This window comes from Phasianus colchicus, chromosome 6, assembly GCF_987193195.1.
Source record: "Phasianus colchicus chromosome 6, bPhaCol1.hap1.1, whole genome shotgun sequence".
Lineage (NCBI taxonomy): Eukaryota > Metazoa > Chordata > Aves > Galliformes > Phasianidae > Phasianus > Phasianus colchicus.
In genome coordinates, this window is record NC_143441.1 from 32844521 (window position 1) to 32871549 (window position 27029).

Consider the following 27029-nt stretch of genomic DNA (forward strand, 5'->3'; position numbering starts at 1 on the left):
TTTACAAGAGGACTATCTGAAAACGAAGGTAAGAGTCCTAAAGAAGTCAGGTTTTCCTATTTCTCAAGAAGATTTAGTTTTTGAGGAAGGATTACAGAGCCAGGCAAGGCATGTTTTCAGTTCTACTCACAAGGGGACACAAGCCACAGGTTAAATTTCCAAACCTTTGCTCAGACTCTTCTGCTTCTATTTCCTTGGACAAGCTTCCATCTGCTTTGTTCTTGACAGCAGAGGTAGAGCCCACATCTCTACAGCCTCATGCCTTCACCTGTGACCCTCTCATCCCTGCCCTTGGCCAAACACTTGTGGCAGCTCTCCTGATGCTCTCCAGCACAAACAATGTTGACCAACTAATGAAAAGCACAGACACAACTGTCATAAGCAAGTTTTTAACTAAATGGGGCAATAATTGTCTTTGGAAATGGTTCAGAGTACTCTACAAGTTAATGCCTGGAAAACAGCAATGTGGTAGGCTGTGTACCACAGAAGGGTACAGAGCATTTGCTGTAATTAAAGGCTTTCACTGTTGCAAACAGCCTTTCAGGATTGCAACTAAACTGTGGTTTACTATCTTACATAGATACATATATTATCATCCAGGTAGAAACTGCATTGCTGAATCTATATTATAGTATAGTATATTGAAATATTACAAATGGAGTACAGACATTATCAGGGCCCTGTAAGACTGAATAATTCCCAAGTAACAGCTAGAAAAATTAAAGACACCTAACTTTAAGATCTGCTAAAACATATTGTCTGTATAATTGTATAATATGAAATGTGAGCGACCCTACAATTTAATTTCTTATTTGTGCCATAATCAAAGACAGAACTCCAATCACCACAAAAGAGTTTCCTTGAGCGCCCTTCCCTCTACAAAGCACTTGAACAAGACAGTGGTATTAGAAGAAACAGAGCTATAAAAAAAAAAAGAGTAACAGTGCAAACTGAGAAATATGTTTTCAATATGTGTAAATTAACATAAATATTGAAAAGGGGTCTTACACCAGGCACAGCAGCTTGAACACAGGATAAACATATTATGAGGAAATCCATGTTAGTAAACATTTCACAAATCTCTCTTGTCATCTCAACAAAAATCACTGTAGAAGAAAAATTAATACATCCTTTAAGTTGAGTTTTTACCTTCATATATAATGCTTTCTGTTTTCCTTAGGATTCTATTTTAAAAGATTTTCTTTGTTAAAGTGATTAGCTTTTATAACATTGATGAGTCACTATCCAGGAGATGAGTCACTGTTCAGTAAATTGATGGAATCCCTTTTGTAATTGCATATCAATGCTTAACATATAAATATCAACTTCAGATACAGAATCTCCACTTAAACCTATAAAATAGCACAGATCAGCTGGGAAATTTTGCTGCAGATAAAGGTAGCATGTAAGCTAAAAGAAAGGTGCCTGTCTGCAAACAGTCCCAGGATTGCCCGGTCAGTCCTGTGACTGATGGGGTGTGCAATCCAAACAAGTCTGGAGATCACTGCTCCAAGGTGCATCCAAGACTTCTTCACAGGACATCAGAGGATGAAGAAATGGTCTCCTTTGCAATTTTGATTATTCCAGAATCTAATTTCTGATGAATCAATCTCTCCCCCGCTGCATTTTGAATGTTAGGAAAATAAAAATGTTTTCTTCAGTTCGACACTCCATTGCTCAGAGGCTTCTCTTGGCTGTCTTCCTGTGAGTTGTTACTTTTAAGCACTGGCTTTAAGAACTGCTCCACCTCAATTGTAAAAAAAGACAGTATTTTTATAGAAGACCAGAGCCAAAAGCACTGTTCTCTAATGCTGAACTGCAAGAGTCCCGGGTAGTGGCAGACTGGGGTTGTTTCAAATTGGTATAAGCAATCACCATGTGCAAACAGTGTACTGTTTACTGGGCCATTAAATGAACAACAAAACAACCCAACAGTGTGATGCAGAAGTACAGATTGCAACTTGGGCACTAAGAATCAGTTGGGTCACAGGTACAACCAAATTAAGCTCTAATGAATCCCAAACCACAGCTAGAAATGCTCCAAGTAGTATTTACATTTGATGGTTGATATCTTCAAAATCACATTTGTCCTATGCTTTGGAAACTTTTAGAAGTGACAGAATCATAAAATTAATCCTCCTTACTGCAACAGCAAGCATTTCTCAAGAAAGCAAGTGAAAGCCATTATATACCTCACTGCCCTTATTACAACTGACAATCACTTGGCAATCTCTTAATCTGCAGAGTGTGGTAAAAGATGAAACTGTTCTTGATCAGCTACGCTTCTGTTTAAACAGGTCTGACTGACAGTCAGTTGGCCTAATGCAGCTCCACTGTTCTAACCTGATTTGCCATCAAACAACTGCCAGCAAAGGGAGATAGTCAATGGCTGGGCATTTTGTTAAGAAATCCGGATAAACTGAGACACTTTTTTTTTCCTCCCATGAATAACAAGACAAATTTTCAGCTTCACTGTTTTCCAAAAATTATCATAAAGTGGCTTTTAACTAGATGAAAATTTGTTTATCGTAGTTTGAATCCTCAAACTTCTGAGTCAATGTTAATGTTCTACAGTTTTCAGTATTCTTAATTTACTCATAGCGGCTGTTAAGACAGAAATGATTTCTAAGTTGCTTCAGTCTCCCCTTCCCACATGTATTTTACTTTCCCTTATTAAGCATAAATATGGAAAAGTTTTTCTGTAGGTAATTCAATTGATAAGCTAAGGCCTTATTGACCACCAGCATCATCTCATTTCCAGGTCAGCAACAATAAGAACCCACATTGCCAAGAAAGTCCCCCTTTCCTTTTATTTTTCAGAAGCAGACAAACAGAAACTCAGATGCTGCCCAAATCCATTAGTTTGTTGAAAATGTATGGAAAACACTTTGACTTGCATGCCTTTAAAATACCAGTTTGAAAATATCAATAAATGCTCAAAAAAAACCCATAGTAGAACTTTCTACCTTAACAACAACAGCCAGTTGGGATAGAATAGCAACATTAAAAAGAAAATATTGAATGTTTATTTATAATAAATTCCATTACACAGAAAATGATCCTAAATCAGATCCCCAGTGTTTTACAAATATTAATAACTCTGATAGAATCACAATCCCAAACTTGCTCTTAGCTGCTGGTAAGGAATCTAGAGAATACAGAATACATTCATGACTTCAAAAGGCTACAAATGGTAGGAGAGCAAAAGACTAGGAATGAAATTCCATCAGTGCTGTTCTAAAACAGCCAGACCATAAAAAGCAATTGGCTAAAACTCATGCATCAGTCCAGATACATTAGCGATAGAAGATACTCTGCTGCAAGGTCAGCACTTCATCCTTGGTCAAGAATAGAATAAAATAAACATAAAGCAAACAAAATACAAGTATAGAAGAACAATTACAAGACGTTAATTAGGACTGTTGTTCATCATTAGAAACCAGTTAGTGTTCCTTCCCCCTTTCCTCTCCCACATGAGGAGCTATCGGCTCTTAACACGGTTTAAGAAGGGTTCATCTGACAGGCACTCAACACTTAAGGTCATAACAATGCAAAAAACCTCCCCCCCAGATATCCAGTGTAGTCCAGGCTCCTGACTACAGCATCTCAAAACAACTATACAAGAACACACTGTCAAGATACAATAGAAGCTGCTCCACAACTTAAGCCTTTACATACAAAAGCCAGCAACCAAAATTAAAGCCCAAAGATTGATATCTATACAACAATCCAATTGCATACAGCCCAGCTAAAAAGAAGCATTCAAAACTTCCAAACAGAGTGGGTTTAAATGAGCTCACTGCTCCCTCCCAATAACACTTCTGCCTGACGCTCAGACATACTCAGGCAGGTCAAAGAAGTATATCATGAGTTGTAAACTATCAGGAACAAGATAGGGCTGTGAGGATGTACTACCTAAGGGTTGCAAGACACTTGAACACTTAACATATTAAGAGTCACCGTTACTATTAAAAAAATTAAGACTTGTTTTGTTATTTGAGTCTTTTGCATTGCATTAAATGCAAGTTAGAGTATTTTTAGGATTACCAGATGAACTTCTATTGTGTGCAAGACCTACTCGGATAAAATAGAACCCACATAAAGAAAGAAAATAAGTAGTTCTCTGCCCTCTCCTGCCTCCCTGTTCCCTGCTTTACTTTTTAAAACCAATATTCAAAAGGAAGTTATTTCTAATAATGTCTTTTTTTTTTTTTTTTTAAAAGAGTAGCCTTAAAGCTGGAATTAATGAAATATGAGCAACATTTCACAAAAATGTGTCAAAAATGTAAGAAAGTTTAGTCTAATCAGTTTTAGATTTGCAGAAAAAAGTTCAGTTATTCAGACTTACACAAACACACTTTTTCCAAGGGAGGCATTTCTGAGTATAAGAATTGTCAGAAAAAAAAACAAAAGCTGAGATATATTAATTTCTTTAAGTTTGACTCATTTCCACAGATCAGAAGTTCTTCATAGTGCATACTTAAATTTGAATTAAATAAATTTACTAATTCTGCTTTCACAATGTTTCTCCATTATACTAACTTACAACTGGTCTTGCAGTTCCATAATGATATATTCCAGCTGTTCCTTCTCCATTTTATGGGCTAGATCCATATCTTCAATTCTTTGTAGAAGCAGTTTATTCTGTGAGACAGATTCAGATAGCTGGTTTTCTCTGAGTCGTACCAACTCCTCAAGGTAACCCTGGAAATAAAAGTGTTAGAAAGTTTTAAAGAACATTCAAACAGAGAAGTTTTCCTTATGTATGTTCATGTTTTTCTTGTTTATTTTAAATAGAACTGTATAAATTTTACTCTGATCACTAAGTTGACCCAAAATTAATAAGAAGTTTCTTAATCAATACTGAGAGAATCAAGCTCTTACCCATGTTTCAAGAATGGTGGGTGAATCAGTAAGACAGTAATGCCACAAGCATGAAACTTCCATATGCATGAAAAATGGATAGAGCGATCACTAGCACAAGAAAAAAAAATCAGGACTCAACAAAAAAAAAAAGAAAAAGAATGTATCTACACTTTATCTGTGTATCTGCACAGTTAATGAAAGGGATCCCGAATTATTATAGAAAATCCAGTTGCTCTGAAAGCCTCTTTCTTGGGATAGAAAGCTGCAATATCACACTGTATGTTAAAATAACAGAAGTATAACAAAAGTGAAGACTCATCTACTGAAAGCATAAGGTAGGAAAACTGGCGAAGGTCACTTCTAGGAACATTGGATATATAATGGTGCAACATGCATTTATATCAGTTTTCCAGCTGGTAATATTGGGGCAGTTCTAGTCACACTCCAACTAAGTAGTGCTCTGAATGTATTTAAAGGTACATTAGGACGTACTTAAGTCCCTGCCTCGCAGAAATGCCTAACAAACATTTAATGAAGATTTTAGATGTGAAGCATCAGTAACACAATAACATTAACAGTAAATATCTGCATCAATAATGACATGGGATGTGTCATCCCACCAGTGAAAGCATATAAAACTCCAGTATAAACAGTACACAAAGAATTTATGAGCTTACTACACAAATGGGAACAGCTTATACCATTCCAAAATAAGGGAGGGATAATTTCCACATAATTAACAAATGTGTAAACTATGACTCATTAATATGGACAAAAGACAACTTGGAAAAGACAAACTCATCCTATTTCCAGGGTGGCATGGAGAGGGCAGGAAGGAACTGACTGTTCATTTTTGAAATACAAGAGCTACACGCCATCAAATGAAGCCACTAAGAGCCAAAATCAGTAGATGGAAAAGGAGGTGGCTTTTCACACAACAGATGGTAGACATGCAGAGCACCTTGCCAAAAGAAAGGAAGTTTTAATGCTAAAACCTTGCATGCGATCAAGGGGATATTAAACAAACCATATCAGCTTCAGAAAGTTCTTCAGCTGATACGGGCTGGCCAAGAGAGTATTACAGAAGTATAAGTGCATATGTGTTTTAATTTGCTTTTATTCTTCCCTCTGCATCTACTTTGGGCAATTATCCAAGATAGGACAGTAGGGCAGACAGATCCTTGGTCTAAACCAGCACAGTGTTTTGACCCAATAAAGCAACACTATGATTTACCTCGATAAAATAGCACCTGGTCCTATCCTACTTTTCATACAACTCAGAAGATACAGATTCAAATCAATCTGATGTTTTAGTCTGGAAATGCAGACAAAATGCTGTCTTAAATACATTCCTGAGCCTCATGGACTGTTGGGGTGGGAAGAGAAAGGTTTTCAATTTTGTTTATTTGTTTGAAGCAATTCCTTAGAACGGCACGTTCTGGTTTACAAAAGCAAGGAAAACATCTTCTGTACCAGAGAGCACCACAAGGAATACAGCTCCTTCCACACTGGAAGTGGTACTGGACTGCGTGAGAAGATGGTATCACAGCAAGTTGAATGCCAACATTTAATAACAAGGAATCAGAAATAGAAAAGAAATAATTGTAAACATGTTTTAAAAGGTACTGCCCACATCTACCATCTCACAGTAAGTCTGACTTGTTCGCTTTTACTTAGAAAAACTTTAACTAGGTTCTCTCACATGCATTATAGTAACCCAATTATAATTCTGCTCATTTCGTATTAGCAGAAACTTTAAGCAGTCCATAGCTACATTTATCCTAATAATCTGAACATGTTCAGAATTCCTTCTCAGGCACACTGTCTCAGTATGGGTATAACTACACTAAAACTCAAGTTCCAAATGACCAGTCTGAAGTCAGACTGTCTGTTGGGAATGATCACTGGCAAACAGTAGTTCACAAGTGGTGACCTGAGGTTATGGGTGAGAATACTAGCTGCCCCAGGCCAAGACCATGGCCAAACATTCTTATAACTTAAATACGTATGTGATTGAGATGGTACTGGGATCTGGGCCTTTGAAATAGTTACTTTATTAGCACATTAGCCATGAATATTCTCTGACATTGATCAGAGTTTACCACAGTTAACAGTTCTCAATTGCTAGAAGATTCATTCTAGATATCTTCTGATCCTCTTTTTCTTTTTTTTTTTTTTTTCCTCTCCAGTACAATAGGAAATAGGAGGGCAGAGAGGTAATTTTGTAACTCCCTAAACTAATGGAAATAATTACACCTCCACGCATCTTTATGTAGTTTCAGCCTTTCGTATGTTAACTGTGTTGAGTGTTTCAAGAAAACCAAGTTGTGACACTAAGGAGAAAAAAGTACTAAAACCACAAAGTTACTTAAAAACATTAACCATTTGTATAACACTATCTTCTCTTCCAATTTTTATTTTACTTTTCCTTTTCTTTTCCTTTCCACTATTTCTTTGTTGACTATGAATTATTCTCCTTTATGCTGTTAGCTAATACACCATTTGTATCTGTAATTTTAATACGCTACTATAATCCACCGACAAACATTTTGCTTTTTAAATGTACTGAAATGCTAAATACACTGAGAAAGTGTGTCTACACATTGCAATTCCACTTCACCTATAACTTAAGAGTTTTCTGAAGGATGGAGGGAGACCCTAACTTTGCTTTCTGTCGCAACACTCCATATGTCACATAAGCTACTCAAATCAAATACAGAACACATTCTTTCCTTTCTCATTGCAGCTTGAAGCAGGTCTTAAAACTACAAACATTTTGAAAATTTATCTCAGTATTACTTAGAAGATAATTATGCATTTAATTCCTGGACAGATTACTTTGCCAATCATTTTATTTACTGTTGAATTAATTGTTTAATGTTACTACCATAATGAAAGCTTTCAGCTGGGATATGATGAGCATTAATAAACATATAGGGTGAACTTCTAAAGAAGAAGGAAACCATGTGGACAGTCAAGTTCAATTCAAACTCACAACGGCTTCTGAGATAGACTACTTGTAAGACTGGAAAAAGCAGCTCCAAAGCTTCTACATTAGAAGCTGGTCCCTGAATTATTACTTTTCCTCCCTCTCCTGAGGCTTCTATTCCCTCAAACTGTTGAGCAATGACATTACACTTAAGACCACTTACAAGGAGCTAAATAATATTATTTTTCAGTCTTACTTAAACGGCAATGTTACCAGTTGTCTTGTGATCAGATTTGGCTCCATCTCCCCCACAGAAAACTGATCTCTTACCTTCTGTTCCAATGCGAGGCGGTACTTCTGTTCTACCCTTTTGCATTTGTTGTACCAACTGTGTTCATCCACGATGACAGGACCAATGTTCTCTGGAGTACTGCCTTCACTGCCACTACTGCCCAGCGTTCTTAGCTCTTCTTCATCACTGCTGATACTGTCAGAACTGAAGAATCATGCTTATTAGCCAAGTGAATACCTATATTAAAATGCAAATTCAACTTGAAATCGAAGCACCATTGTTGCTAAAGATCTGAAGCTCTGTAAACCACTAATAATGGGGATAAATCAAGCACAACTTCTGTTTTGATCTTTATTTGTAAAGTCACCTGTACGCTTTACAAAAATGTACTATCATCTTAGTTGAGTCTCAGACTGGTGTCTTAGGTAAGTCAGACAAATGTATGCAGGATATTCTCCTGGAATATAAAGGATTAATGTAATACAATATGCTATCTAAGAAAGTGATGACTTAACCTTTCCTTCATGATTTCAGGGCAAACAGTAGTATCTGAACACAAACTGTACTAAAAGTAAAAATGCAGAAAATAAAAAAGTGGTTATGTTTAAAATGATTAATTTAAATGAGAGTTGTGCTTACTGTGAAAACCACGTGCCACTTATTTCACAGAGCGTAAGTATGTCCCTAGATAGCATGCAGATGCAGTGTTAAAATATCTCCCCATCATCCAGAATCAACATGTGCCACAGAATTCAGACATCTGTCTCAAAGACGAGCATTTTAGTTTATCCCAATATCCATTTGAAACCTTCCATCATAACTATGCTTTTCAGTACATTAACAGTATTTACTAGGTTTTTTTAGCAGTCTAATTCCTTCTACCCCAAAATCTTAAGACTGCATAGGATTACAATATTTTATCAAATTATTTATCCTATAAAAACGTAGAAGTCATTCATTCTTTACATGCATTTTGGATTTTTTTTGCCCCAAAGTAAATGAGTATACAAGTTTATATTTAGATAGGAATAGGATTTTGAACGCAAAATGAAAATCATGAGGACCAACATGACATAAAACTTTCACTTTGTTAATTAAAAAACAATGTAGAGATAAAGAGTACCTTTCGATGAACTTCAGGTAGGGTGTGTAATCTATGACAGCTGGAAAGGTGCCATCCAATCCCTTACCCTTCAGACAAAAACTGATAAAACACAGAAACAATGGTAAGATTATATCAACAAAATTATATGATAATGAAAGATGAATCTTACCAATGCGTAATCTGATTTTTTTCTTCTTAAGGCCTATAGCATTCAACAAAGAAAACTTACCCAGCCAAAAAAGATTGTTTAATACTATAGGATAGCAAAAAAAAAAAAAAAAAAAAAAGACAAAAAGAAATCCCTCAGAATAAGGATACAGATCAGGGCAAACAATGCAGACACTGATTTTTAAATCTTTGCTTTCATTCTAAAAATACAGGTGGATTGTGAGGGAATAACAATATAAGTAAAATTAGCTGAAACTACAACATCAGAAGAGCTGTAGATGTGTTTGAAATTGCCACTATTTAAACTCAAAGTCTCTGCAGAATGCTTACATAACCATTCTGCTATTTTTAAGTAAAAAAAAAAAATCAGTTCTCAAAAATAGTTCAGACCATTTCCTTTTGATTACTTTCTGGTGTTGGGCTGCTCTAAATGATGAACGCTAATGAAACTAACATTCACAAAATGTTCTAGAGCAGCAGTAGCTTTATAAAGATCTCATATACACTGTATTCTTTTCGTACTGGATCTAAGACAGCATTTGAATCACATTTTATTATCACAGAAGTGACAAAATTAATTACGCTTTCACAAAGAACAAATTCCTCCCTCCTCCCAGCTTTTTTTAATTTAATTCAAAAGTGCCATTTTCAACAGTGCAGTCACTTCATTGGTATCTAGGGAGAACATCAGAAAATAAAAAGACAAACAAATACAAAACAAAAAACAGCCCCTAAACTCATACTTATTTGAAGTATACCCACAATTCCACACTGCTGTGGGGAAAAAAAAATAACAATACTGTCATCATCTGGGTTTCCCCAGCTCTACTCTCAAAGCGTTTTTTACAATTCACAGAACCACAGAATGGTTTGGGTTGGAAGTGAACTTAGCTATCAGCTAGTTCCAACCCTTCTGCCATGCGTAGGTAGGTGGTTTCACCGGATCAGGCTGCCCAAAGCCCCATTCAAGCTGGTTGCAACTGCATCTTCTCCAGGCAACCTCTTCCTATGCCTCACAACCCAGTTCCACAGAGATAAGTCAGATAACATTTATAAGAGTGTTTGAACTGAAAAAAGTAAATCAAATACAATATGCAAAGAATGGCTACACACTCCCAGCCATTTAAGTCACAATATTATGAATAATGTGGTATAGTACATGCTCCTGTAGGTCCACATTCCTTTTTTTCCCAGAAAATTTCTTGGTTCTTAAGAGCTGCAGTGACAAAAATTTTAATGCCTCCAATGGAAATAAGTCATTACTCTGAATGCTATTAAGAGATGCATACAAAATGTGTTCGTACTAGAAATCAGAGGATAAAGGAAGAGTGCGTGCACTCATACAACTAAGATCAGATACTACAGACACTACAAACCACCAAGGCTCATGGGAGACAAACAAAGTCAATTCATTATAATTTATGGCAAGATTTACACGCTGCTGATCTCCTCTTGCCACACTTCTTATTCATATATCGCTATCCTCCTTCCAAGTGTAGTATAAGTAGAAGCATTTTTATTATAGTGTAAAACTGAATGAATGAAATCTGGTAAGATTTCAATTTGCTGTATGCAAAGCTAGCTCCCTTATCATACTGCAGCATACTTCTGCTCCTCCACAACATATGGTGATCATACAGCTAATCCAAACCAATGACTAAATGCTGGCAAGAGAAACTACCCTGCTTTTTAAAATGCACACCCCATTTTAGTTTTGTTTTGTGGGTTTTTGCTGTTGTTTTTTTAAACCACAACCAGACAATCCCTTTCCCCTCCTCACAGTGGTATTGCCACTTATCTGACTCCAGTATGAGTTAGCTCAGCCAGTAAGATCTTTACCTTCCCCCTCTTTGTCCCTCACGCCTTGCATGCACTTTCTAGTCCGTAGACAGCTGAAGTAAAGGCTCACTGCCACAAGAAAAGAAAGCCCTTATTTAACCTCCCCCCCTTTTTTTTTTCCTTCTCTACATCAAGCTTTATGGCCACTTATATCTTCTGCAATTACACTTCTGATTGCTTTCAGGATTTTTAAAGAAATACCGCATAATCATTCTGTATTAATTATGGCATAACTGTTGTTATCCAGAAGAGCCATTCAGATCTCTCTCTCCCTCCTCCTCAGCTTTGTCTCTCATACTTATCAGCTGACCTTAACAATGTTTTCCATAACGTGTAATCGCTTTCAGGGAGCATTCTATTAAGAAGCATGCAAATACAATACCTGAAATCAATTGCATTGAGTCCCAGCAGCATACCAGCAAGCATATTTGCTTCTTCACCAAGAACAATTGCTCCATCCTCATAAAATCTCCTTCAAGAAAAGAAAAAAATTACCTCCATTAACACTACTTTGTTTCAAATAATGATTTTTTTCATGGTTAACAGAAAATTGAGAAATGCAGTTTAAATAAAAACAATCCATGTGAACCCCAGGGGCACTCATACTTCATTTCAAATAAAACAAACCAATAGACTGCACAATGCAGAACACTGTAATCTAAAACTTCAGACAGAAGATGAATTTATAACATCACCCCTAGTAAACAGTAGAAGAGGATGGACAAAATGCAAAGAAAATGACAATACCTTGTATTTTTCTGTTGAAAGGATGAAATCGCTTTGTGTACATTCAAAAAACAAATTATTCCATGGTAACAAAAAAATAAAAGTTCTAGTTACACTATCTTTCTTCTCCCAGCTACCAAAGAAGCTACTTCCAGACTGAAATGTTCCAAAGGACAGCTAATAGGGCCCACCGTTGCCATGTATGGTTTTGTGATAAGAATTTGTAAACGCTAAAAAGATGAAATGCAGTCTGTTCAGCAAAGTAGAAGCATTCAGATAATTCAGAGAGATCTCAAGTTGGCTGTATGGCAGACAACCAGAAAAGATATTTTGGATCTCAGCACCTAAGTCTGTTTGGACTCCATAGTAAATGAATACTGCAGTAAGTATGCACTTCTAACATTCCTTTGTAGTATGGAAAGGAGATATTCAAGACTCTGGATGCTCCACAGTGGAAGCAAGACATCTGAGAGACATCCTCTGGGATGATAACCTTAGTCTTGGAACTAGCATCCCTATGATGTACAGATTCTGCTTCCTAACCCTTGACTTCAGGCAAGATAACAGAAGGCTAAAGCAGCAGCCTATCAAAGCAGAATACTGAGCTAGATGGACTTCAAAATAAGTCTATTTGCAAACTAGAAACAACACTCCCAGTACAAGTAAACCTTTTAACTGTTACTTCTAAAATCACTGCCAGGTAACAATCTGTACTGTAAGTACGTAAGTAGCTTGTAAAATGGTGCTGGGAAGCATTCAAGCAGAAAGAGACATAGCATAATTAAAACAGTAAGATGTTCTGAAATCAGCTACAGTTATCTAGCCAAAGCTGAAGTCTCCTTGGAAAACTCACAGATCCTTGCTCAGTGCTGTAACTGACATAATACAACAGGAAAGACTGTGTGCTTTAACATAAGACTGCGCTGACCAACATTTTAGAAGAATAATTATGCACTCATGCTTAATCCAACCCCCTATCAAGTGTAACATACAGATCCAGCATTAATAATGAACTGTTTCATTGAAGTACTAGGCCTAAAGTCACCCACCTAAACAAAACAGCAAGATTTAAGAGCTGGCAATATGACAGATTCCATATACATACGTGAGATACATGCAGAGTTTATATATATAATCACTAAATACATAGCACAAGCACAATGCATCATTTAAAAATGTAAATAAGTTGGCAAAGCACCACCAAAAAAATCAAGCCACTTAACAGGTATCCAAAATACCACATGGGAAAGAGAATGCATCCATTACTGTTGGTGGATCTAAAGTCCACAGCACCAAGATTTCAAAGTGTAACTATTAATTCTAATAAACATATTTTAAATACCATTTCAAAACAAAAACTGCATATATTATGTTTGCAGCACAAGGATATTGATTCCTAACTCAATAAAACACCAAATACATTAATTTGAAACTAATAAAATGGCTAATAAAATAAGACTGCTGTTATCTCCTAGCAAACAAACTGCATTATCAAGCAGGTACAAACGTACTACTTAACTATATAGATTCTGACCCCCCTCTTCCTCCTCATCTACCTTTCAAAAACCCAAATGACTCTTCTGTTTGATGCAATGTAAGGTAAGGTTTTTTTTTAACCAGAAATCTTTGCTTTATCAGCTTTTTGTCTACTGCAAACACAACCAAATATGGATAAAATAAAGATGATAGGACTGGAAATTTCAGTAAAACGGTGTGTTTACCAAACTGTGTTTCAAGGTCATCTTAATATTGGGAAAATAAACTGAGATCCGTGGAAAAATGTTTTAAACAGAAATAATATTCCAAATGAACAGAAGTTCTTACAGAGAACTTATTCTTTTTACTATTTCTAAAACTTTGTGAGTTCAACATAAGGTTCCACAACTCGCAAAGACTCATACTTACATGTTTTCATCACAAATCAATAAGATGTCACTGTTACAGGATGAAACATTATGTAATAAATAGTTACACTACCTAGAACCAGTTCAGAATGGTGAAAATAATTTCCGTCACAAAGCATATTCTTGTAACAGTTTTTATTATCAAGTGGTACAACAAAAACCTGTTATATGTTTTTCATATTACATCAAGAATTCTAGCTATGTCTGACCATTATTCTGTTCTGTACTTCTCAAAAGCTTCCTGAATTCCCTTCCTTCTTTCTCCAAGAGAAATTCCCGGAAGTCTAAAAAATATATTTTTAATATACTGAGTCTTTCTGACATCAATACTTAATTTTGAAATTAATTATATTCATTTTATATACCTTCAAGTGCAAGGACCTGCACCTGGGTCAGGGCAATCCCAAACATCTGTACTGACTGGGGGAAGTGGACTGAGAGAGATGAATAGATGAAAAACTTAACATGAGCTAGCAACATGCACCTGAAATCCAGAAATCCAACCGTACCCTGGGCTGCATCAAAAGAAGAGTGACTAGCAGGGTGAGAGAAGTGATTCCTCCCCTCTCTTTCACTTCTGTGAGACCCCACCAGGCACTCAGTATGGCATCCAGCAGCGAGACCTCCAGCACAGGAGAAACCTGTTAGAACGGGTCCAGAAGTGCACCCACACATGTGCAGGAATACTGCTATGTTGCTTAGTCTAAATGAAAGAAGGCCCTGCAGAGATCATACTAACACCTTCCAATGCATGAAGGGGGGCCAATGAAAGATGGGAAGGTACTCTACCACAGTGTACAGACAATGGGCAGTAAGAAAAGGGGTAATGGTTTTAAACTTAAAGAGAGTAAAGAGAGTAGGTAAGAAAGAAATTCTTTACTACAAAGGTGGTTAGTACTGGACAGGTTGCCTGCAAAAGCTGTGCTTCCCCATCCCTGGAGGTGTTCAAGACCAGGCTGGATAGGACTTTTGAGAACCCTGATCTGGGTGACCCAGCCCACGGAAGGGGGAGGGGGGGGTTGATGATCTATCACTATCAGGTTACAATTTCAAAACAAGTTCCTTCTTTTGAGAGGTTTTCTTCTCTTTAACCTTTCAAGAATTACAAAAAACTTCCACATTTTACAGTCACTAAGGGATTTTTGCAATAGCAATTTTGCAGTTTTACCCACACTAAAAATCTTAGAAATTGATACTAACTCCAGATGTCTTTCACTAGGTAACATCTCTTCAACCCATACAAATTAAGTGCAGCATTCACTTCCAAATTTGAGTCTCATACTTCAGCAATAATCACTAAAATATTGCAGAAATAAAAGTCTTAGAGACCTGGTTGTTTTGAAGTCTCTCAGAGCTGTGGAAATATATTCAGACAAATGTTTTTCCATAAGTGCTACTCTGATCCAGGCTCGACCCTGCAAGAAAAAGCAGATATCAAATATTTAAACATTACAGACTGAAACGCTTAATTTTACATCTGAAACTGAATAAAATTGAATTACATGGATGACTTGATTATCAAAATTACCACTAAACAAAATTTGTTGTACTTTATTACTGCAATAATGAAAACAAAACATAAATTCTTACAAGTAAACTTTGTGAAATAAAGTTTTCCAAAATTTGGACTTAAAATTTGTGTCAACACATCTCCAGCTTTTTCAATATGGACATCCAAAATTCTTCCCATGTGCATCTTTAAAAATGCAACACTCCTATCTGTACTAGTTGCACTAATTGGCTTTTTATTACTATTATTATGTGTCATGGAGTTTTCCAGAGAATAAATGAAAGTTAAATTAATGTATAAGCATAATTGAAAAAGTAGCTTTGCATCTTATTGCTTACTGAATTTAAATATCCCTGAGTACTCCACACTGCAAAGATTTTGGAATTCAGAAATATCCTTAAAATAAGGCTCAAATGCAAGCAATACAATTGCTGCATTTTAGGATGTGAATCTCTCTAGAAAGTATCTGGAAATGAGTGCATGAACTATAAACAAAATGAAAAGGTAATAAGGTTAGGAAAAAAAAATGACATTCCTACAATTTTAACCTATCTTTGGAAGGCATGTCCACATGAATTTAATTTCTCTCAACCTAACGCATTTTCCAAAAATTAAATAAGCTAGAAAACACAAAGGCAATCACTTTATGATGCAGCATACCTAACGAATGGAGAATTTGAGATTTATCCTAATGAATAACACAGATCTAAGTTTTTGCGGTAAGTTTTTTTATTGTTTTTGCTTTAAAAACAAAAGAAGTATTTATTTCAAATAAAGAAAAATATCACAGGGCAAGTTTAATCATATGCTGCTGGGTTTTTTCCTTGGTATAGAAGTGTGAGCTACATTTTTCACAGAAGAAAGAGAAATGCTGCAGTAAAACTGACTTTTTTCTTCCCTACCTTAGCTCTAGAAGAACCGACATTCTCCATGTTCTCAATACTGCAGATGGAATTGTGAGAGACTTTTCGGCAAGCCACCCGAATATAGTCCCAAAAACTACGAGTACTTTCATAGCCAAACCAGGTGATCTGACCTTAAATCAAAATACAAGAAATACAAAAATATGTGAAGATTTATGAACCTTCTTCCCTGCTTGCTTAAGAGAAGCATAATTCAGATACTTTCCTGTGTTTGCTATACACACCCTACAAAGACAGCATTTTATGCTACCAACTCCACTAATTTTGGCTGCACAGGTGGCAAAAGGAACTTGCATCATGCAGCTCACTCTCAATGAAAACCAGTGTGAGAGGTAAGCATGGGGCTTTTGCCCATGTGCCTGTATTTGGTCCTCTTCTTCCTTGTCAGGACTCTATGGTAATACTCAGAGTTCTACATGGGACAGCTTACTCGCAACAAAGCACACACCATTGTGATTCAAAACCATGATGAAAAAGAAAAGTGAGTTTTGTTCTTCATATACATGCATAGACATGCATGCAAAAAGAGCAGCCTTTGCTGTGGTAGTGTTACCCTTATCTTAGGAGTCAATTTGGAATTGTTTCATAACGTGCTTTCAGTGGAGGAGAAAAGATGAACAATCAAAAAAGTTTAGCAGTCACAATTTCCTTTACTTAGAGTACACACACAGTACACCTTGGGAAGCTGACAAAAATGAATTGAGCAAGTCAATATCACTTTTGGAGTGGTAACCAAAGCTCTTTATTATTATTACTGCTATTATTATTTACCGCTTGGAAAGTGTTACCATTAGAAATCTGCTGCATGCAAAATACATTTCAGAGGGAACACTGAAACTTAACAGCACATAACTGCAAACAAAAATGTAAAACAGTAAGAGGAATGTTGCCCTCCAGTGACTGGCATTATTGCATATTGGCATTTGGAAGTGGCTCTGGGCAGCCTGGTCTAGTGGTTGGTGACCCTGCACATAGCAGGGAGGTTGAAACTAAATGATCATCGTGGTCCTTTTCAACTCAGGCCATTCTGTGATACATGCAAAAACTTTTATTTGTGTGAAATAAGCTCTTATTTTTAGGCTAATTACATTTCACATCTTGAGTTGTATTTTCCTGAAGCTTTACTGATTTCTCAGAAAGACTTTTAATTCTTTTGCTTGTCACAAAGTTCAAACTTCAAGAAAGAATAGTACACTTCTTTGCACAATACTAAACTGACACTGCAAATCATACATACTAAAAATAAAATGCCAAAATACAATGCCAAGGATATTTGTACCTAGTACAATGTAGCTCAGCTCCAAGCACAGCCAGAGAAGTGTCAAAGATCTGACCTCAGCAATCCTAAGAAATTCAAGGTTTTGCTTTTTTTCCCCACTAGAGGATACGTACAACTTGTCTGTGTGACCCATCTGTTCACTTTGCCACGTTTATTAAGTACAAAGCTTGATAAAGGACATAAAAAAAAACAAGAAAAAACTCGTATAGAGAAACTCAATATGCTAAAAGAAAAACAAAATCCCAATGTGCTCCAGCTACAGCATATTCAGATTTTATCAGCTCTAAGGACTAAAATAAGACAGTATTCACAAGGTAACTGCTTCTATGAACTTACTATTTTTGCTGAAGCGTCATGTGCTGTGGACAGCAACAAGAATTCAACATCATTTTAACATCACCAAAAGCTAGTGATTTTTTTGTATTCTTTATCATATTAGAAACATTTCTGCCCTGAGGATTGTACCTGCAAAACTGAATGCAACTTCAGTGTGAAGGTGTCTTTATGACAGTAGTTCCAGTCCCAGCTAATAAAGGCAAGCATATCACACAATAACTTCTGTGATCTTTTCCACATGCACTGAGGACAGAATATATTCTGCAAAAAAAGACAGTTTTGCCCTATAGTTTTCTGAGGTGAAAAAAACAAATTCCTCCACAATAGAAATACGTACCAGTGCATGCCATTTATTTGGCCTACACTGATTAGCAAAGCAAGCTGGTCACAATAACAATATACTCTGGCGTAACAGAGGGCTGTGGTATCAGAAGCAGCTTTACACAAGAGTGTGACTCTTTTTGACTTCAGAAGGAATAGCCTTCACTTGAAACTCACAGCAGGAGCAGGACCTTTCATTAACCAAGGACTTCTAGTTTATCCCTGTTAGTTCACAACTTGCCTACACTCTAGCAATCAACACCATCTTAAAGAAAAGCAAGTTTTTACTGCACAGTCTGATTTCTGCTGAAGTTTGTAAGGGAACAGTAAGTTTCCTGCAGAGTCCAAAGCTGTTTCTACTCATTCACAGTCCAACTTCAGACCTGGAAAACAAAGTTCCGCAGTTGCAAAGCAGTAATGATTAGGATGCTCTAAGCTACAGGTAGATTTTCTCCAAACTTTGTTTAGTTTGCAGAAAATGTGCCCATTCTGTAAATAGTCTTAATACAATTTATTAGTAATAATATGGCTTGTTGCTCCTTTGAAGAATTGTCATGGTACGTACTCTTGTTTTAGGCCTCCGGAATGAATCGTTAAGAATTTACAGTAGTTTATATACCCAGTCCACCAAGACAAATACATACCACTTAAGATTCTTCTCTACTCAGGAGAAAGTAGAATTAGCTGAACCACAAAATGCCCAAAGAACTTCCTATTTTTTTCTAGCCAAAAGCAGTAACAGGGTCACTACGTGCATATAAATACTAAACTAGTAACAAAAGCTATTATTCTCAGAACATGTCAGGATAACATTATCAAATAAAGGGCCATCACAGCTTGGAATTCATCTTTTTCGTAACAGTAGTGACTTCAGTACTTCCTTAACATAACCTTTTCACCCCTGTTATATTACCACCTTCTTACCTCTTCTGTCTAGAGATCTGTCTCTCTCAGGATGGGTAGCACTGCAAGATGCATCTTATAGAATCATGCTTCCTCTCCTGATACCTGGGCCTATAAGCATAAGTTCTCTTTTACAGACCTAAGTCATACCCTTCCTATTTGAAATTTCTGCTTATGCTTTTAAGATATTACTAGAATTCATTGAATTTTAATACAGATTATATTAATATTCATTACTTAAAAAAGACCCTGTGAAATAGCAGTTGGCAATTAGTGACTTTTTTGACCTAAAACTAAAAAAAAAAAAAATTAAAAAAACATGTAGGAAGGGATAAGATTGCACTGAAGACTTAGAAAAGTCTGTCACTTTCAGTAATACTTTTTCCATAGTCCACACCTTACTGTGAAGAAGATAATGTCAAAACTAAATAACGTTGACCAACGACATCACTGTGTATGACTGATTATCATTATTGGCATCAGACTACATATAACATGTTTTGTCAAATGTTTTGTATAATGGGAAAAGAAAGAACTAACACATCTTTCTTTCCACTCAATCAGCACTGACCACTCTAGGGACTTACCAGTCACTGGGAGTTTTCTAAAAGTAAAAAAAAAAAAACAAAAAAACACCACAATAAAATCCAGTCACTACATGCTAGGAATAGCATAGACCAAAGAGACAGAAATAAACAGCTTCTATGGATAATTCTGGCAGAAATTTGTGATGTATTTATCTTCTCAATGTATGTACAGGATAAAAGACACGTGGAGTTGTGCAAGAGTCAAAACAGCACAGTAGAACCCACCATTTTGTGACATTGTGGTATTAATGCAATATAAGTGTACAGATGACAAGCTCACAGTAGCTACGACTTGTAAAAAATGACGAGACAAGCATGATGCACTGTATTTCATGTCAGCAACAGAATCTTGGTTATATACTAAAACTACTTCTAGGCATGCATACTAGAAATTAGGATATAAACACATTTGTTGAAAGGATATTTAAATAAAAACACAGGGAGTCAACAAATATATACACATGACAATAGTTTTCAGAAATATGTCAGAGAGGATGGCTGTAAAAACCTGCAATTGTGTTGGTAGTTCTTTGCTAGCTCAGTTGAAAACTGAAGTGGTAGAAAAACACAGAAAAACATACAGCATTTTGATTTAGCAAAGCCAACATATCACTTTGAATTGGATTCAGGTTTTCAATCAGCTAGGATACATCTGTGATCAAATCCCAGGTAGTGCTACTGCACTATTTTTTTTATGCTCCTATCACATCTGCACTAACTATATTTACTCAACTGACCTGACAAAAAGGACCCCAACAAAAATACCTGAAAATTCAATCTGTGGCAGCAGTGAATAGAAGAATCCACCAAGACAGCTAAAAGATAGGCAAAATCTCCACAATACCAGATTAGGAAAGAAAAATTTCTGAACAATTGCCTAGGGCAAAAGTGATTCCTGAAATCACCTGCCTTGCTTTAGAGATGATCAGATACATACACAGTTGCATACAAATTTGTGAGATCTCCATTCAGAACTATAGCTCTTGTTTGGACCACAGACATTAAAACACGCTGTGCATCCACCCACTACTCTGCTGTATTATGAAACTATGTGAATTCTTAATCCTGAGAAGGAATAGAAGAGTAATTAGTCACTCATCTTCTTTCTGTTACTCTTTCTCTCTTGCCCTTTGAAGATCTCCAATTGCTCTGCCCAGTAATTAGCATCATACCTCACCAGAAGGCATTCCACAAAGCTTATTTTAAAGACAGGAAGTACTCACGCTTTACACCTCTGTATGATGTTGGATCTGCTCTGCATTCATAGTAAAACCAGCACATCTAGGGAGCACCAGGTACACAACACTACACAGCACAGGGATAATTACATCTGCACTTTAATGAGCAGAAGGCAGTCAATGGCTTTCAATCCCTACAAAGACAATTAATGCTTACCTAAACACCTTCTTCTGTTCCTTGGGGCAATTCAAAAACAGGCTGAGAGCTCAGACTGCTTTTTCTAATAGCTGCCTATTCCTGACTGCTACTTTCATCCTTTGTGCACATATAACCACAAGGTAGAACAGAGGTGGCCAACTTTTTGAGCATTACTCACTATGTGACCTTCTATGGAATTATTTTGGTGTCATATGCCCCAAGTCCTCTATACCTCATGAACAGATAGCTGCATTCAATCAGCATTCACATCTCTGCTGGGCGAGCTGTTGTAGTTATGCCAATATCATTTTATTACTAAATAAACACCCACATCTAAGTCACTTAGGTTAAAAAAGAGTGTTTATGGGGAAAGTCATTGCTTTTCTGCCTGTTTGAATATGGTGCTCATGTTGCTTCAGTTAGCACTTTTAGCAGAAAAGCCAGAAGGCTGAGGATTGGGAAACGATTTAGCAGAGGGCTGTTAGAGTTAGGGCAATATGGTCAGGTTGCGGTTGGTCTTGATGATCTTGAAGGCCTTTTCCAACCTGAGCAATTCTGTGATTACTATTTCAGTATTATTAATTGCAATGGATTCAGGAAAAGCAGAAATTCCAACTCATGTAGTTGAACAATTTTTTTTCCCCTTAAAGTGACTTTGTTCAATTCTGTTTTGCTGTATCCTATTGGAAAACAAAACAAACAAGTGGCAACCATCACTACATCCATCAAGATTATGCTTTGCTCCTTAAAAACATTATTTTTTATGTCAGAAAAGACAACCACTAGCAAAAGTTTCTAATAGAAGTTAGTCCTTTACAACACAAAGTAAATCACTTTATTTTCATATTAATTTAAATTTCTCCTTCCTCACCCAGTACTTCTGATGGAAAATAAGAATTATTATTTACCATGGCTTTATGGAAGTTAATGTCTATGAACTCTCAAATCTGGACCATTTATGTAATGATACTGCCACGGGATTACCCTAACAACCCTGACAGAATGGAGCCATTTACGTTACCGTAGACAAACATATCATGTATGTTCTGCCTGCCTTAAAACATTTTATACAACCCATTGCAATCATCAGCCTGCTTTTCGTGTGCTCCCACTGACACAAAGCATGCATGCAAAACATATTAGTCATTTCCATCAATAAAGTGCAATTTCCTTCAAGCCCTGTGTTGTATAATATTAAACACACTTAACACTTGAAATGTCATGGTACATTTATCTCAATTTTCCCTTCAAGTTTTTAAAGAGTAAAATAATTACTGGCAGTATTTAGCTGAATAACAAAATATTCCCCACTTGCAACATGATGCATGAGTTGCTGCCTCTTTCCCTATACTTATTTAACTTTGTAAACTTCCCTCGCAATCACAAGGGGAAGACTGAAACAACAATGCTGTTTTTTGATTTTCTTCATTTGTTATTTGAAATATTGTTTTATTTGCAAATTCCATTTGCCTGTAATCCATGTGCCAGTTGTCAAGGCTTCTCTGTACTGCCTGAATAATAAGCCGTGAAGCAAACAAGTATTGGGATAAATAAATATATAAACAAATTGTGTAATGATTTTCACTCAAATACCACTCAAGTTGGTAGGAGGGGGCAGTCAAGTGTCAAGTTGTTAAATATCCATAATCACTCCAATAATCTTTGCCACCGTGTGACAAACACTATGTTCCTACCCCACCGTGTGATTTCTTTCCTCCTCTGACAGAATGACAGCAGGTAGTAATTGTGCTACTCAAATGTCAGCCTACACACAACATTGTTCACAAAACTTACTTAGGAATATTAAAAAAACAGAAGAATGAAAAGGAGTGGATTGTCATATTACTCATCTATATTTAGATGATGTCCTTTATAATCCTCACATAATTTCAGGAACTGTACACAGAACTGAGAAATGCAGAGAAGCTTCTGAAGTCTTTTCCTAGTAGCTGCTATTGCTAAGGAACACTTTGTCCTTTCTGCGAAGCAGCTTCCTCTAGAACACTCAGAAAACGCAAACAGACATTTTCTTGAATTGGAACATTTGACTCTGATACCGGAGGAGAATCAACAACTGACCTTTCTCAAATGCAATTTAATCCAGATCCATTACATTTACATCTCAGTAGTAAAAAAACAGCTTTGCTGCAGGGGGAAGGGGAAATGACCTAAACATAGAGTATGGAAAAGCAGAGAACAAAAGGAAGGAAGGGAGAAAGACAAGGAAGCAGCACCACAGACCAGCCCGCTATAGCTAAAAGCAAAAAACACTTCAGTTGTCTGTCAGTCCCAGAACACTGCCTTATCATAAACCAGGAAAGTAAGCAGAGCTCAGTACCATGGCAACATCTAGTTCCTTAATTACCAGCCAAGAAGGCTTCCAACACAAACAATGGAAACACATATGACAAAAACTGTTTCTTGACTTCTCCACAGCAATGCAGACCGTAAGAAAGACAACAGCAATGGGACAGGCACACAAAGCCAACAATTCCATTCAGCAGCGAGGAGCTTCCATGAAATGATTAAAGAACTCTCACAGCAAAAACATCACCAAAGTAATACTTTATTAACCTACCTTTCAGTCGATGACTTAAAATCTGTTCCAGAATGGCTGCAAAATTATTAAATTCAGGAGAAGAGTCATCTATTGTCTCAAAGCAGGAACGGTCAATCAAGGTCTTGACTGAAAACCTAGAGCAAAAGCAAAGTACAATCACAAACAATGTTTATAACTGCTAGGACAGTAGTTTGTACAAGACAAATGAACAAAAACCCAGAAAACTACCTTGGTTTCAAAGTTCAGTTAAAGCAACACAGCAAGAAATAGCATGGAAATACAATCATCACCACCTGTCTTTGGCATAAAGTCTTAAAAATGACAAGAAAACACAAAATACTTTGTAGGTAAATGTGAGAGGACAAGAAAATAACTAGCTGAAATATTTTAGAGAAGCTGGAGAAAAAGCAGCAATTAAAAGCATTCAATACCAATTTACTTGACACTTCCCTCAATAGCCCTTTCATTCCTAAAATGCATGCACAAGAATCAGAAGTATAAGCTTTATTCTGAGAACACTTTAATTTTATCCTAAGCAAGAATAATCCAAAGGTATTATAAAACAATGCATTGTTCTGCAGCTGTCTCTGTGCATTAACTTGGACAGGTTGATTTCCTTGAGAACGCTGGTAATCTCTACTCAGCATCACATTAATCCATTGTTAAATCAGAAAAGCTATCAATTTAAATGATGTAATATTTGAAACTGAAAAGGCTGTATCAAGCCACTGTCAAAAGAAAACAAGAAGCAACTAAATACAGCTAACATTCACTAATAGTTACATCCACACTTACACATCTTAATTCCTTTTGAAAAGAGGACAACTTAAGCCCCTAAAAACATGACAACAACATGCTTTTCTCTTGCCATCTCCACTTTATTATAATCGGTTTTTGCATTCTGCTCCTTGTTCTTCAGTTTTCAGTTTCAAGGCAAGTTTCACATGTCCTTAACTTTGAAAGTAATACATTTTTGAGTTGTCCATCGTTGCTTTCTGCAACAACACGTATCTGTATTAATAGAGCCATACTGGAGCCCAAGGACATCATTTCATCACACCTGGATTTTGATGGTACCAGCTCAGGAAGTTCTTGCTCTGCTCATCCCCAATCCTGCGCCTGAGCACACCTGATGGCTGTACCATGCCTACAACTTTGCACGGCTACTCTAGACTGCACTTTTAACACTTGAGAGCAGTGGAGTAACTCTAAACTACGGATACACTCATCACAGACATGGTTCACAGCACCTCAGCACTGACTATGGCACAGGCACAGAAGCAGCACACACAGCAGGAACGAGGCTCTCTCAGCCAGCTGTACTGTCTTCAAATGCTTTCTACTGTAAAAGCAACTTCCCTGCAACCCTAGTGCAGAGAGCACAGCTTCCTGATGCCTATTTACAACATGAAACTGTCCCTAATTTTGCTCAAACTGAATTGGCATGCACATAATCCAAGAGTTTTGATTCTGTTACACTATAATACATAAACTTGTGAATAAAGACCCTTCATCCTACCCTTCCTGCAGGCTTCTGCTGTAGCTGCAGTGGTTTTGGCAGGGCAGGAATCAGGAGGGAAGAGCTTGGGGGAGGAAGCTCCTTCTGCTGTGCCATGTTATGACTCAGTTTTGAACTCCTCCACTTCTTCAACCAGTTTTAAGTAGGTGAGAGACAAGTACTCCCATGAGAAAATCTATACCTAGTAAGTGCCACTGCTATTCATTACTTGAAGGGCAGTAATGATTGCTTTCCCAAAGCCATACAACAACTAGGGACTGATTAGAAACAAGGGTCCAACAGCTCATCATCATTAATGGCTATCTTTTAAAATGCTTGTATTACTGCCACCCCCTCTCTTTAGAAGTATTAGTTTTCATCTCTCCGTTCTACACATTCATTAAAACCTTAAACAAGCTTTACAGCTAGAGCGAGCATGGCTGAAATTGGCTTTTGAGAGAGTTGCCAGGGAGTGTAAGTGTGGACACCTCACTTCTACAGATCGGGGCGACAACAGTGCAAGTAGGCAAAAACCAAGCAGCTGGAAACGTTCTGGGGGTAATTTAACTCAGTCATTAAAGTCTCACATGTTATTTCCAGTGTACAGCCCCTCAAAAGAAAGCCCACACTTTTTTGCTCTGTTACCTAGAACTACTAGGGGAGCAATGGGCAAGAAAGAAAAGGTCAAATATGAGATACACATGAGCTATTAAGAAACCACGTGCAAGTAAACACAACAGAATCGAAGGTTCAGGATGAGCAGTGTTCTTGTTTTCCTTTGTTGCTCCCTACTCCACGTTATCTTCTACTGGGCTCCTACAATGGCACTGCACTCTGGAACAACAGGCTACACACACTGCAGAGGGCAACAGAAACTGTTCCAAACATGTGAAAAGCTAAAGAGACTTGAAAACAAACTTACAGTGCTCTAGGTTGAACTACTTCGGTGAGCTGCAGTGGCAGAGGAATGATTTATTCCCCAAAACTATTGCTCCCCTGCAACAACAGGGTTTTGACTTCTGCTGCTTTTCATTTAGTTTTGTATTCTCTCTCCCCTCCCTCTCATTCCATTCAGTAATTACCATTAGAGAGATTCCAATACCATTACTTCTAGATTATCTCTATGATGCTTTCAGATCCCTCCATATTCGTTTCTGTCACAAAGGCAGTCCTGTTTGAGCCAAAGAAACATACAGAAACAGCAGCATTCTCCAGCCTTAAGCAGAGCTTCTGAAGCATTCTTGATTAGAAACAATTTACAGAAATGTTTGGGGAGTAGGTTCCTCCACCACTTGTCAAATTCTTTGGACAACTCCAAACTAAAGCCAAATCTTTTCTGACTATATTCAAACTCTGACTATATTCATATTAAAGACATATGAAGCAGAAAGAGGTTTCTGGTCAGAAAAGGAAGGAGAGTAAAAATTTAACTGCTGCATGAATGTTACTTTTCGTTGGAGGATTCTGATACTTTCAGTTTTCAGATGAATGGATGGATGTCTTCAAATTTAATTCGTTTGTAATCTGGGAATCAGTGTAAAATATGTCAGTGTAAAATATTTATAAGAACATAAACTACTAAAGTAGGAAAGTCCCCAGGATGAGAAATGAATATTCCTTATCTTGTAGAATACTGATTGTATGTAAAGTCTGACAGTTCGTTTATGGGTCAGCGTCACTGAGATGCAACACTCCTATACGTATTGGCAAAATCACCATTTTTCCTGCCAGTTGTTCAATTCTGCATCAGGATTCTGTATTTATGCTAAAAGCCTCGCTTCCAAGGCCTCTCTCTGATTTTCTGGTGATTCTGCTTTTATATGAAACTTTGATCTGTGGATCTGAAGGAGGAACAGATGAAAACAAAATGAGCGACCTCCAAATTTCAGGTCTACTTTGGAACGTG

General features: G+C 36.9%; 1 protein-coding gene across 3 annotated transcripts in view; it reads right to left on the reverse strand.

Moving 5' to 3' along the window:
* The window catches only part of RUNDC3B (RUN domain containing 3B), a 41519-nt gene that overhangs the window by 11977 nt on the left and 2513 nt on the right, over positions 1-27029 (reverse strand). For 2 of the 3 annotated variants that reach the window (XM_031614461.2, XM_090142848.1), the window contains exons 2-8: positions 23644-23759; positions 16242-16375; positions 15159-15244; positions 11582-11671; positions 9211-9291; positions 8126-8291; positions 4547-4704 (exon numbers count right to left, since the gene is read on the reverse strand). In XM_031614461.2, the coding sequence (XP_031470321.1) occupies positions 4547-4704; positions 8126-8291; positions 9211-9291; positions 11582-11671; positions 15159-15244; positions 16242-16375; positions 23644-23759 (831 nt within the window). Of the gene's footprint in view, positions 1-4546; positions 4705-8125; positions 8292-9210; positions 9292-11581; positions 11672-15158; positions 15245-16241; positions 16376-18006; positions 18084-23643; positions 23760-27029 lie in introns of those variants that run through there. The other variant, XM_090142849.1, reaches the window with a different exon arrangement.